This window comes from Bos indicus, chromosome 14 (genome assembly GCF_029378745.1).
Source record: "Bos indicus isolate NIAB-ARS_2022 breed Sahiwal x Tharparkar chromosome 14, NIAB-ARS_B.indTharparkar_mat_pri_1.0, whole genome shotgun sequence".
Classification (NCBI taxonomy): domain Eukaryota; kingdom Metazoa; phylum Chordata; class Mammalia; order Artiodactyla; family Bovidae; genus Bos; species Bos indicus.
Window position 1 is genome coordinate 62,459,443 of NC_091773.1, and position 13,218 is coordinate 62,472,660.

The 13,218-nt window shown below is 39.3% G+C and overlaps 1 protein-coding gene across 6 annotated transcripts in view; it reads left to right on the forward strand.

Annotated features, from left to right (window-relative positions):
- Positions 1–11,928, forward strand: part of RRM2B (ribonucleotide reductase regulatory TP53 inducible subunit M2B) — a 37,398-nt gene extending 25,470 nt beyond the window's left edge. For 2 of the 6 annotated variants that reach the window (XM_019973918.2, XM_019973915.2), the window contains exons 8-9: positions 605–718; positions 5,628–9,572. In XM_019973918.2, coding sequence (XP_019829477.1) covers positions 605–718; positions 5,628–5,780 — 267 coding nt within the window. In that variant the 3' untranslated portion in view covers positions 5,781–9,572. Of the gene's footprint in view, positions 1–604; positions 719–5,627; positions 9,573–11,462 lie in introns of those variants that run through there. The other 4 variants (XM_070802835.1, XM_019973916.2, XM_019973917.2 and 1 more) reach the window with 4 other exon arrangements.
- Positions 11,929–13,218: the final 1,290 nt, after the last annotated feature.

The window sequence follows — 13,218 nt, forward strand, 5'->3', positions numbered from 1 at the left end:
AGGGAGTGGCAATCCACTCCTTCTGTCCTGGAGGATTCCATGGACAGAAGAGCCTGGCAGGCTATAGTCCATAGGGTTGCAAAGAGTCGGACACAACTGAGCGACTTTCACTTCACTGTCATTCAATACAATTGGAATTCAGATTATCTCCCAATGCTCAGATCCATTTCTATTTCTTTCTCATTTTCTCTGTTAATTGTTTTTTCTTTCCCAGCTCCCTTTTAAGTCATGTTCACCACAGCAATCATCTTAGGTGAATCTTTTTCTAGATATTTCAGAACAAAATATCTCCTTTCTTTCTATTGAGAAAGCATATAAATTTGGGTCCTACAAGTGCTACTTTAAAATACCAGTAATGTAATAGTTAGTTTCAATTTGCTTTGGCTACTTGAGAATGTGAATCAGTGTGAGTAGCAGCACCCCAAACCTTTTAAGCAAATGGGCATTGTTTGCCATGTTGCAAGGATTTATGCTAGTGTACTTTCCTCAAACAAGATCAGTGATTTAGAAGGTTAATAAAGCTAAAACCCTCTTTTTATTTGGAAAATATATACTATTTATTGTTCTTTTTTTGTACTTTATTCTGTTTTTATTTATGTCTCAGGAGTTTTTAACAGAAGCCTTGCCAGTTGGCCTCATTGGAATGAATTGTGTTCTGATGAAACAGTATATTGAGTTTGTAGCTGACAGATTGCTTACAGAACTTGGATTCTCAAAGGTAAGGTGTTTCAAACATTACTACTAGCTAAAATGTTATAGTCAGGTAAGGACTCTAAAATACATACTATATTTCACTGAAAGCGTTTGTAACACACTAGTCTATTTTTTTTTAACTTTAAACTTTTTAATTTGTATTGGGGTATTGCTGATTAACAATATTGTGATAGTTTCAGGTGAACAGCAAAGGCACTCAGCCGTACATATACATGTATCCATTCTTCCCCAAACTAGTCTATTTTGTAAATTGTCCATGACAGGCTTGTTTTACCCGAACCAGTTGATTTTGCAAAATCCTTAAATGAAACTTAAAATGAAATTCATTAACAGAAGTAGGAGGCTGATAAATCATAGAACTAATAAGCTCAATAAATTATTTTATAATAATTGTAGGTACTATTTAATAGGACTATCTTTAAATAATTGGATTTAACATGCCAATATATGTTTATCCTCAGGTAGATCCCCATGTGTCTGTGTTGTAATTTGAGGGTTAATATTTTTAAATAGGAAATCATTATTAGGAAGACATTAGCTGTCATAATTTGACTCTTTGAACTCAGTTGTCTTTAAGTTATTTCTTGTTTATCAGAGATAATGTACCTGAATTTTCATGTGTGTCTTTCACATGAGATGGAGGCTGCAGCCGGACTAACTGGGTTTGAGTCCTGATTCCACCACTCACTAGCAATGTGACCTTAGGCAAATTGCTTAACCACTGTCTCAGTTTCCTTATCTGTAAAATGAAGATAATAGTAATAATCCTTACCACAGATTATTGGAGAAGCAAATGGCAACTCACTCCAGTATTCCTGCCTGGAGAATCCCATGGACAGAGAAGCCTGCTGGGCTACAGTCCACGGGATCACAAAGAGTTGGCCACGACTGAGCACACACACACCACAAGTGATTGCTGATGAGTTGGTGCACCTGAAGCACTTATAATAGTGTCACACACACAGTAAATGAACACTCAGTGGTCACGTTGTTTTCATCATAAGTGTAACATTCATCACAATCTCCTGTATTGTTAATTAGAAATGTTAGGTTCTGATTTCTCATGGAAATGGAAGTTTAAATTATTGAGAAGCCTTATAAAATCCATGATGCTTATGGGTAATCATTAACTCTCTTGATAATGCACTTATTTTCTGGTAGCTACAAAAATATTGTGATGAGAATCAGATGGGACAAAGGTTTTTGGTAACTATAAATTGTAAAATATCACTATTTATATTGTTTTTGTTGCAAGATCGTCTCTTTTGCTGATCATTAATGAGATAAACAAAGATTTTAATTATATTAATATGACCTCTGAAATTTATAATTTGTGTATTAAAAGAAATTGTTTCTGTTTCTAAGTTACATGTTTATCATAATAAAATTAATTTGCTTACTTACAGCCTTAAAATGAACTCACTGTCTTTTAACCCACCACCATATCTTTACACCCACACATCCACCTTCTACTTATTGGAAAATTACAGACCTGTGGGTCTAGTCTTCCTTGGAAAGTTTGCTAATTGTAGGTATACAAAACATGCCTCCTAAGGAGAAAATCTGGACACAGTACAAAAACCTCATTCTCCACAGGCCTTCAAACTATCTCAGTAAATTCCAAAAAGCAGAAATTATACTGACTCTTAGATTTTAATGCAATAAAATTAGTAATGAATAATAAAAGATTACCAGAAAGTTCCATCTACTTAGAAGTCAAAACTGTGTCCTTTAAAATGAGATTAAAAATGAAAATATAAACTAAATGACAATAAGATTACTGTATATCACAATCTGTAGAATGCAACCAAACAGATCCCCAGAGGAAAATTTGTATCCTTATAGGCATATATTAAGAAAGCAAGACAATTTAAAATGCATAAGCTAAAAAACTTTGAACTCAAGGAGCTAGAAAAGAAATTATTCTTCTAATGATAATTTTTGGGCTTCCCTGGTGGCTCAGACAGTAAAGAATATGCCTGTAATGTGGGAGACCTGGGTTGGGAAGAGCCCCTGGAGAAGGGAATGGCAACCCACTCCAGTATTCTTGCCTGAGAATTCCATGGACAGAGGAGCCTGGTGGGCTACAGTCCATGGGGTCTCAAAGAGCTGGACACAACTGAGGGACCGACACACTTTGGTAAAATAAGAGGTTATTTAAATTAGCGAATGGTTGTCACATACAGAATTCCAAGCAGAAGCCACATTAATGTTGTTTTCAACTTAGTTTTGGATTAGTCAATAAATATTCAAGTACTTCAGTGTGTCACAACCAAGCTGCTTGATTTAGGCTGGTCTTAGCTATTTTGCTCCCACCATGAATGATTGGGAAGAGCCTCAGTTGTAAAGTCTAGTGAACCTATGACCACTGTCCAGTGTACTTTGCACTGTCTCCTGCCGTGAGTGAAAACTCACATGTTTACTGCCTTGAGCACTGTTTCTGACACAGTTTCACAGAGTTCCACTACATCAACCACACCCAGCATGTCTGCTTTTTTTGGGGGAAAAATACACATGGCTTTATTAAGATATAAATGACAGAACATGCAATATGCCTATTAATAAATGTTTTTTTATTATTTGAAAAACATTGAAAAACAATTCAATGGTTTTGGTATATTTGCAGAGTTGTGCAACTCTCACAACAATCTATTTGAGACCATTTTTATCACTCCACAAAAGAATTCTATCCCAGTTAGCGATCAGCCACTTGCCTTTGCTTCTTCCATCCCCCGTAGCCCTGCTGTTGCTGCTTCGTTGCTTCAGTTGCGTGTGACTCTGTGTGACCCTATGGACTGCAGCCTGCCTGGCTCCTCTGTCCACGGGATTCTCTAGGCAACAGTACTAGAGTGGGTTGCTATGCCCTCCTTCAGGGGATCTTCCCAACCCAGGGATCGAACCCCGGACTCCTGCCTTGCAGACAGACTCTTTACCCTTGAGCCACCAGGGAAGCCCCCACCATAGCCTAGGCATTACTAATCTAGTTCTTGTCTCTTTAGATCTGCCTATTCTGTAATCCCCACTTCATATAAATAGAATCATACAATATGTAGTACATACTGTATACTGGTATATGGTATATACAAAGTCAATATAATGTTTTAAAGTTCCATTCATGTTAGCATGTATCAGTACTTTTTTCCTTATTATGGCCAAATAATATTGCATTGTATGATTATACCTCATTTTGTTTATCCATTTATTGGTTGATGGTGGCATTTGGCTGGCATTTTTTGGCTATTATGAATAATGCTGCTATTAACATTCTTGTATAAGTTTTTGTGGGAAAATATGTTTTCATTTATCTTGGATACATAACTAGAAGTGAAACTCTTGAGTCATATAGTGACTCTATCTTTAATCATTAGAGGAACTACCAGACTGTTTTCCAAAGCCACTGCATCATTTTATATTAACACCAGCAGTATATGAGGGTTCCAGTTTCTCCACATCCTCACCAACAGTTACTGTCTTTTTTTTTTCCTTCCAGTTTTGAGATATAATTGACATATAGTGTCATTTAAGTTCAAGGTATACAGCATAATGATGTGACTTCCATACATCATGAAGTGATGACCACAATAAGTTGTCTGTTTTATTACACACCTACAGCCATCCTGTGTGCTTAGTCGCTAAGTCATGTCCAACTCTTTGCGACCCATGGACCATAGCCTGCCAGGCTCCTCTGTCCATGAGATTTCCCAGGCAAGAATACTGGAGTGGGTTGCCATTTCCTTCTCCAGGGGATTTTCCCAGCCCAGGGATTGAACCCAGGTCTCCTGCATTGCAGGCAGATTCTTTTCCATATGAGCCTTCAGGGAAGCCTCAACAGCTGTCCTAGTGTGATGTGGTATGAAACGGTATCTTATTGTGGTCTCGATTTGCATCTCCCTAATGGATAATGATTTTGAGCATCTTTTCATATACTTATTGACCTTCTGTAGGTATTCTTTAGAGAAGCATTTATCCATTCAGATCCTTTGCCCATTTTAATTGGGTTATTCGAATATGTTCTTTTCTGTGATATTCATAATTACTGCCTGAATATTCCAAATTTAAAGAATTCTCTTTTATTGTTCCTCATGAATCATCAGTATGCCTATCAAGCTGTATCTCCAAGCCTGCTTCTTGAATTCAGAAGCAGTGAAAAAGCTTCTTGTCAACATGTGTTCCATTTTTTGTTTGGGGTTACAATAGATAGCATTTAGTCTGTCTTCCCTGATCATGGTTCCTTAACAGCAGTTTGAAGATTACACGTCTCCTGTGAACTAAGAAGCATTTAGGTCCACAGTACATTGTTGATAATGTAATATTCTGTGGTATCATGTAGATGTGACAGCCTAGCGGTGGTTGTTCGGTTGCTAAGTCGTGTCCAACTCTTTGGACCCCATGGACTGGCGAGTGCCAGGCTTCCATGTCCTTCATTATCTCTTGAAGTTTGCTTAAACTCATGTCCATTGATTCAGTCATGCCATCCAACCACCTCATTCTCTGTTGCCCCCTTCTCCTCCCACCCTCAATCTTTTCCAGCTTCAGGGTCTTTTCTAATGAGTTGGCTCTTCGCATAGTAGTAATACCTGTGGAAAATGCCTATAATACCTTTGGTGTTTTAGAGTTCTCAAGCTGTGAAAACATTTTAGTTTGGTATTAAATCTTCTATTTCCTGATATAATCTTTTTTTTTCTTTCAATTTCTGAGAATACCAGAGTTGCTAGTATAGTTCCTTTAAGAGGTTAGCAGGCGATCTTAGTCATCCTAAAATGTATCAGTCTTGACTGCCTCCAGGACCCTAGGGAATATGTGATCTCCAGGTGATGATACATGGTGTTGGGAGACCCAAGTTATCTGTTGCTCTTCTTATGTGATGCAATTTGCTTCTTCAGAATGTCTAACAATATTTCTTTTCTTTTCAGGTTTTTCAAGCAGAAAATCCCTTTGACTTTATGGAAAACATTTCCTTAGAGGGAAAAACAAATTTCTTTGAGAAACGAGTTTCAGAGTATCAGCGTTTTGCAGTTATGGCAGAAACTACAGATAATGTCTTCACCTTAGATGCAGATTTTTAAAACCCTCCTCATATCGAAACTAATCATTGGTAAATAACAGCCTATTTTTCTCTGCTTAAAAACAAAACACAAACCTAAAGTATCTCCTTTAGGGCTTAGGAGTTTGCTCAAAAGGAAATCTGAAACCAAATATCAATCAAGTTGGATTTATAGAAATACCCTTTAATTTTACTGTTTATCAGTCAGAGTATGACCTCCAAATGCTTTTGTTTCATCCCTAAAATATAAGATGGCATTCCGTAGTTGTCAAGAGCATGGGATGAGGGGTCAGATAGAATTTGAGGTTCTGTCCTTCTTTGTGTGACCCTTGGAAAGTCAGTTAATCTGTCTAAACCTCAGATGAATGTAAACCCTAAGGTGAATGTGATAGCAGGTCACAAATTCATAGAGAGTGTATGAGGATGAGACACAGCATGGGTCTCAGCCAATACTGCTGTTGTGTCCTCCTCCTCTCTCTCTCCCCCTTCTCCCTCTCCTGTTATTATTATTGTTATTAATAGTGTTAATTGCAGCGATGGGATAAAATTCTCCGTCTCCTCAAAGTAACTGTGATTCTAGGTCCTAAGATCTAGAATTAGATCTTTGTGTTTTTAATGTTTTAGAAGAATGTAAATATTTCCTCAAAAAGATTGTACTTCTCTTTAACATGAGAATAACTTCTTTGAATTTCTCAGCGTTATAGTTAAGGACATTTGGTTCTTAGCTGCTTTGGGCAGAATACTTAAGAGTGGAATCCTTGACGTTTTCATGAGAGTTGACCTTGTAAGCAAAATGATTCTGCTCCTTTAGAAATCAAAAGGATCATTTTAGCCAGATGTAGCCCTGAAATGTTTAAAACCAGGGTGAATTAGCTAGAATGGCATTTCTCAAAGAGTATTGTAAGAGCTGTTAGCCTGTCTAGGTATTTTGTGGGGAGAAAAAGAAAGATTCTGTGGTCAAATGAGTTTGGGAAATGTTCTGTGCTCCATTCCTCTTTGGAATGTGGAGTTGGTACGTCAAACACTGAGAAATTCTGCAGTACATCCATGTATGCTGCTGCTGCTGCTAAGTCGCTTCAGTCGTGTCCGACTCTGTGGACCCCATAGACGGCAGCCCACCAGGCTCCCCTGTCCTTGGGATCCTCCAGGCAAGAGCACTGGAGTGGGTTGCCATTTCCTTCTCCAGTGCATGAAAGTGAAAAGTGAAAGTGAAGTCGCTAAGTCCTGTCGGACTCTTAGCGACCCCACGGACTGCAGCCTACCAGGCTCCTCCGTCCATGGGATTTTTCCAGGCAAGAGTACCGGAATGGGGACATCAACGTATACCCCACTGCATATTCCAGACCTACTTAACAAAGATCTGTTTTTCACCTGTTAACATCTCACCTAATGTTCCTCAGAACATAGTTTGGAAAAAGCTGCCCCAGGACTATTTTCTACATGGAAGAAGGGCTTGTGGACCAAGCAAGGGAGGGCCTGGTGGGGATTATTGAGTCATTTCCACTTTGTGCCAAGCTGAGAAGTGTCCCTGTAATTGACTGCAGCTATATTTCTTATACTCCTAAAACTCTCTTATGCTGTTATTGAGATTCAATTTTTTTCTGGAACTATGCATGTCCCAGGACAGCAGATGGTGAGGGAGACTGAGGAAAGGCCAGCCCACGAGGTCTCTGAGAAGTCTGCTCCCTTTATGGGAGGGAAGTGTCAAGAGGTAGTCTGAGCCTAAGCAAGCAGTGGGTTTCCCCACTCACAGCCAACTGTTGCGTACAATTCTGGTTAATAAGGATTAGAGATTTTCTCTTTGAATAATTTTTGCTCCATTCAGTCCACAACTACCTAATGCATTAAAACGGGGAGTTTTCAAGTGGATGCAAAGGAACAGGCCATGACTTTATCTGTTAGAGAGAATATCGGAAATGAGCTATTTTGGCCTATCATAATACCATATACTTGTTCAAGGATTCAGAGTTTGCTGAGTGTTTTTATATCACCTCATTTGATCTCAAAACAGCCTTATGAGTTTGCCAGAGCAGGCAGGATTGGAAGTTTATAGATGGAGGGGGTGAGGCTCAGTCAGGTTCAATGGCTTGGCCAAGATCTGCTCGTAGTCACTGTCACTATGATATATCGTTTTTTTCTTAGAAGTTACCATGTTTCTAATTTTTAGTCCTTTCTATTCATCTTGACTTGATTTTGCCTATTTTCCCATTAAAGTATCATATAGTTCAATTAAGATATCACATATATTAATTATTGTATCATAAACATTATAACTATATTCAGGTAGTAGTTCAAAGATATTCATCTACTGCTAACACAAAAACTTACATTTAAAGTTGATAATATATCGGTAGTGACATAAGAATAAAAGAAAAAAGTTTTAGATTGTATATGCCCTTTGTTTTGAATCCACCTCTTTCTCATAGGTAATGACAGGTGCCTTAATATGAAGCTTATTTATCATAGCAATAAACCTAACTGTAGTGAGATGAAGTTTTAATACTGAAATACTGGATTTTATAATACACTGGTTTATTATATTCAGTACTCTATCCCCTTTTCCGAGCTTCCAGGTTTCATATTTATTTATTATGTTTAGTATTTTGGTTCTTAGTTCTTAGGGAGTCAAGAACTTGTAGAATCTCTTTTTGATATTATCTCACAAGCAAAGAAAGTAATTCAGAACATGTTTATAACTTTTTTGTTTTAACAGCACATGTATTTAAATCATTGCTATAGTAGTTAAAGTTAAGTTTATTATTTAAGAATGTAAAAACTAGTCATTCAATGACAAATTGCATTTATTAAAAATGTTTCATTGTAGCATGTAGAAATCATGACTTGAAAGGACTCAGGAAGACTGTTTGCTCCAGTGCGTCAGACAGGGCTGTTTTGCTGTTCAGTTACGTACGAAGTGAAATAAACAACTGTTCTTATAATTTAAGCTTACCTCAGTCATGTTTCTGTATATGAAATGCTTCCTTTAACTCATTTTGAAACATTCAGATGTTTCAGCTTCTTTTGCCATTTTGATTTTCATTTGTTCATGGAAAACACACCATCTTATATATTTAAAAAATAAATTCTTTAATATTCAGAATTTTGAATTTTACATTTAAATATGCTAACATCATGTCGTAGAATTCCTAAATTACAGTTATTCAGATTAAGCTAAGGGCCACATGTCAATAATTTTTGGTGATTAAGAAAGCTGATGGGCTGCGAGAATGCCAGTTTAATCCTGTAACCAGCTGTTATGTTTTTGAACTAAGATGAGTGAATGGGTAGCCAACTCAGGAACTCTTCATAATCTACATGAGTGGCACAGATTGGAAATCTGGATATCTTTATTTTTCCCTCCCTTTAAATGGTCTGCTCCTTTTTTAGACAGCTACAGGTTCAAAGGAAAATCTGATAGTCCCAAGGCATTAGGATGAAAGAATTTAAGCCTTCAAATTTGGGGCTTAATTCTATTAAAGAAAATACAGGTGAAAATGAAAGGCTGAAGAATTTTTTTTTATACAGGTAAAAATAGAACAATTCAGTCTTTTTCTAAGTTTACAAGAATCTTATGTATTTGACTCTGTTTGACAACTGTGTTTTGATTTTTCCAAATGTCTGGTCATTTAGCAAAGCAAGTATCTACTATGTACATAGAAAGCTTTATTGAATGTGGTATATGCAAATATTTTTAATGTATTTTACATTATGGTGAAATCAAGCCAACCCTGCATATATGCAATTTGACAAATGAGTTGTTTTGTTCATTGTTTTGCGTTAGTACGTTGAAATAAACCGTATCATGTCTCTGTCATTTCGTGTATGGCCTTTTGAGTAAGAATGTTTCTTTAAAGGTGCAGGGGCTATCCTAGTGAAGGACTGTATATATTTCCTATTTGTGTATACAGATAAACATATTGGTATTACTTTAACTATTCCTCCTACCACTCTTTGACCTAAGTGGCACCCCCTTCAGCTGTCTCTCATCTACTTTCTCTCAATCCATGAGCCTTTCTTCCTGTCTCTTGGTATCCAGCTGAGATTCTACAATATATCATATTACTAGTAGTAACATTCTTATCAGTACCCTGAACTCTGTTCTTTATCTGCGTTTTCTACCTTACAGAGAAAACTCAAAGCAATTCTCCATTCTGTTATGAAACAACAATCCAGTTTTTCCCTGTTTGTACCCCTGCAGCCAAATACTGCTAGAGAAAAAGTCGTATAAGACAAATTGGATCTACTTTACATTCATGATTACCTACTGTCTTAGTCCATCTGGGCCACTATACAAAAAACTGCTGTAGAGTGGGTGGCTTAAGCAAGACGTTTATTTTTCACAGTTCTCCAGGTTAGGAAGTCAAAGATCAAGATGCTAACAAATCCAATGTCTGGTGAACCTTGCTTCTTGGTTTATAGACAGCTGTCTACTGGCTGTGCCCTCACATGAAGGGGGTGATCTCTGAAGGCTCTTTTACAAGGGCGCTAATCTCATTCATCGGGGAGATCCCCTGGAGAAGGACATGGCAACCCACTCCAGTATGCTTGCCTAGAAAATCCCATGGATGGACAAGACTGGTGGGCTACAGTCCATGGGGTCGCAAAGAGTCGGACATGACTGAGCAACTTCATGGAATCTCATTCATGGGCTTCCCTCGTGCAGTTGATTAAAGAATCTGCCTGCTAATGCAGGAGACATGAGTTCAGTCCCTGGGTTGGGAAGATACCCTGAAGAAGGAAATGGCAACCCACTCCAGTATTCTTGCCTGGGAAATCACATGGACAGAGGAGCCTGGTGTGTTACAGTCCATGGGGTCACAAAAGAGTCAGACATGACTTAGCAACTAAACAGCAATCTCATTCATAAGGGCTCTGCCTTTATGATCCATTCACTTCCCAAAGGCTTCACCCCCAAATGCCATCATACTGGTGATTAGGTTTCATTTTTAAAAAAAATTTTTTCCTTTTTGTTTGGGGACTAGGTTTCAATATGAATTTTGGTGGGACCCAAACATACAGTTTATAGCACCTACGTCAGCACTGTCTGACAATCATACTACAATTTCCCGGTGAACTTGTTCTCCATTCTCCACAACTGCTTTTTCACAGTTTCCACGCTCTGCTCCTACCCTTGCTCCCCAAAGAAGTACCGCTCTCATGTATTTTTTCTTTTTGGGCTCTGGGCACTTAGAGATTCTCAGAAGAAAAGATTAACAATATAGGAGTTCTGAACCTAGAACCTAAGAAGTTGGCAGTAGAATCCAGGATACAAATTTCTATGCATGACTTCTGCTTCATTACAAGCAGAGAGTGATCGAGGAGAATATCTCTTCTGCTCCCCCTTCCAGGAGTAACAGCCATTTAACCCTGGGAGGTCTTGCTTCTGTTCCCACCACATGATTCTCACAGGGCTGCCAAAGCTCCTTCGTCTGCACAAAGCACACTGCATCTGTCTGGGCACAGCATTATGTGTGTGATCCTCGCGGGGCCAGGTCCTTAGCTAAGGTGTTTTCTAAATGAAACTAAAGGGAAAAGGTCACTTTTATTCTAATAACAAAGCTAGAGAAAAGGTCCTACGTCTAATGGCAAAGTCCAACCTTATCCCAATTCTTTGCTGCTTTTCATTGTGTAGGTAATAAAAGCCTTGTGTGTGCTTTGTCTCTCAGTGGTTTTGTGCAACTCTTTGTGACCCTTTGGACTGTAGCCCCCCAGGCTCCACGGTCCATGGGATTTTCCAGGCAAGAACACTGGAGTGCGTTACCATTTCCTCCTCCACGGGAGCTTCCAGACCCAGGAATCGAACTCTTGTCTCCTGTGTCTCCCGCATTACAGGCAGATTCTTCATCACTAGTACCACCCGGGAAGCCCAGGTTTCTTGATTTGCAACCAAAAGGACCATAGTTAGAGAAGAAAATGGTTCTGGAAACCAAGTGACAGGAAAGAAACTGGGTGTTCATGTGTGTTTCAGTCCAGGAGCTGAGAGTCTGGAATCTGCACCTGGGTGGACCCCGAGAGCCAGGTGTTTGAGTCTTCAGTGGAAGGGAAGTACTGTCTGGAGGACAAGAGAGGAGCTGAGCTGAGTTGTGAGTCTCAGAAGAGCACAATTGTTTCAAAAGAATGTGGTGTCTGAGGCCTGTATGATCAGTTGGCAATAAAAAAAAAAACAAAAACCAGCTGTCCTTGCTTTACGTGACCTTTTTAGGTGACTTGTGCATCTGGGCTTTCTGCCCCATATGCCACCTCTCACAACCATAGCTGCTCTCTGTTCATTTCTCCAGGTTGGTATGTTCACACATCATAGGAAAAAAGCATCTCCAGTGTGTGTGAGTATGCTTTCAATGGTGCCTCACCAGTAACAACGGTGTCCAGGTTCTAAGAGGAAAAATGTGTGCTTCACTGTATTTTGAACACTTAATTCTTAATAAAATATTCTTTGTACATACCATAAGGTGATTTTTGCAATCATATTATTGCAATCATTTCAATGGCTCCCTGATTTTATGCGGAATTACTGTATCATAGTAATATTGGTTTAGCCTAAAAGTTCTTTGGGGTTTTCGAAAAACCTGAAGGAAATTTTCAGCCAAACCGGTAGTTTTTAAGTGATCTGAGGCTCAGACAAGTTACTTGCCCAAGTCCACACAACTAGTAAAAGTTAGAGGCAAGACTCCAACCCAGCTGTTGTGGCTTTAAATCCCATATTTTCGTTGAGTGCACCCAAATTTCTATTCCTTCTACTGCTGGAAGCCCTTGGCTTCCTGTGGGTGGTACTCGCTCTGGAAGATTCAGGAGACGTTTTTGCCTGGGGTCACATCTCCTGACTTCCTCATGGTGGCGCCCTTGAGCCACTGGTTTCTCAGCTCAGGTGCTGCTTCTTTACCCAGGAGCTGAGGAGTTAGATTTTAAAGGACTATTCTGTTTCCAGTTTAGCTTCGGCTGTTTGGCTGGAGCATGGCGCCCAGAAACATGCAAGAAACTCACGCTCAGCACTGGCCCTTTAGAAAGGCAAACTCCCAGCAGGAGCCCACAGGGGATTTCAGTCCTGGCTGACTGTATAGAGATGAACGTCGAGGGGGTTGTGCAAATTTTGGTAGCCACTGAAAGAGGAGAAATCTCATTCTATAAACAGATGCCACGCAGTTATAACACAACTGACAAACTACACACCTCTTGTGAGATATCAGGAGCCCCAGAACTAGTCACAGAGTCACCTGTGACTTGGTGTTTCTTCTCCATCAGTTTGGAGGAGGAGGTGGTGGAGAGGGGAGGGTTGGAAATGGCAGAAAGGGGGTGCTGACCCTCTAGCCCCTTCTGGGAGGATCTGGGGATGGAGGCAACATACTAGCTCTTATCTGTTGCACCTGAAAAGGTCACGTGTGTTCCTTTGGCCCTGGATACCCAAAACTCTCCTCCACTTGGTCTGAGGAGGGTGATACCTACATTTGGGGCAGGATGGGGTA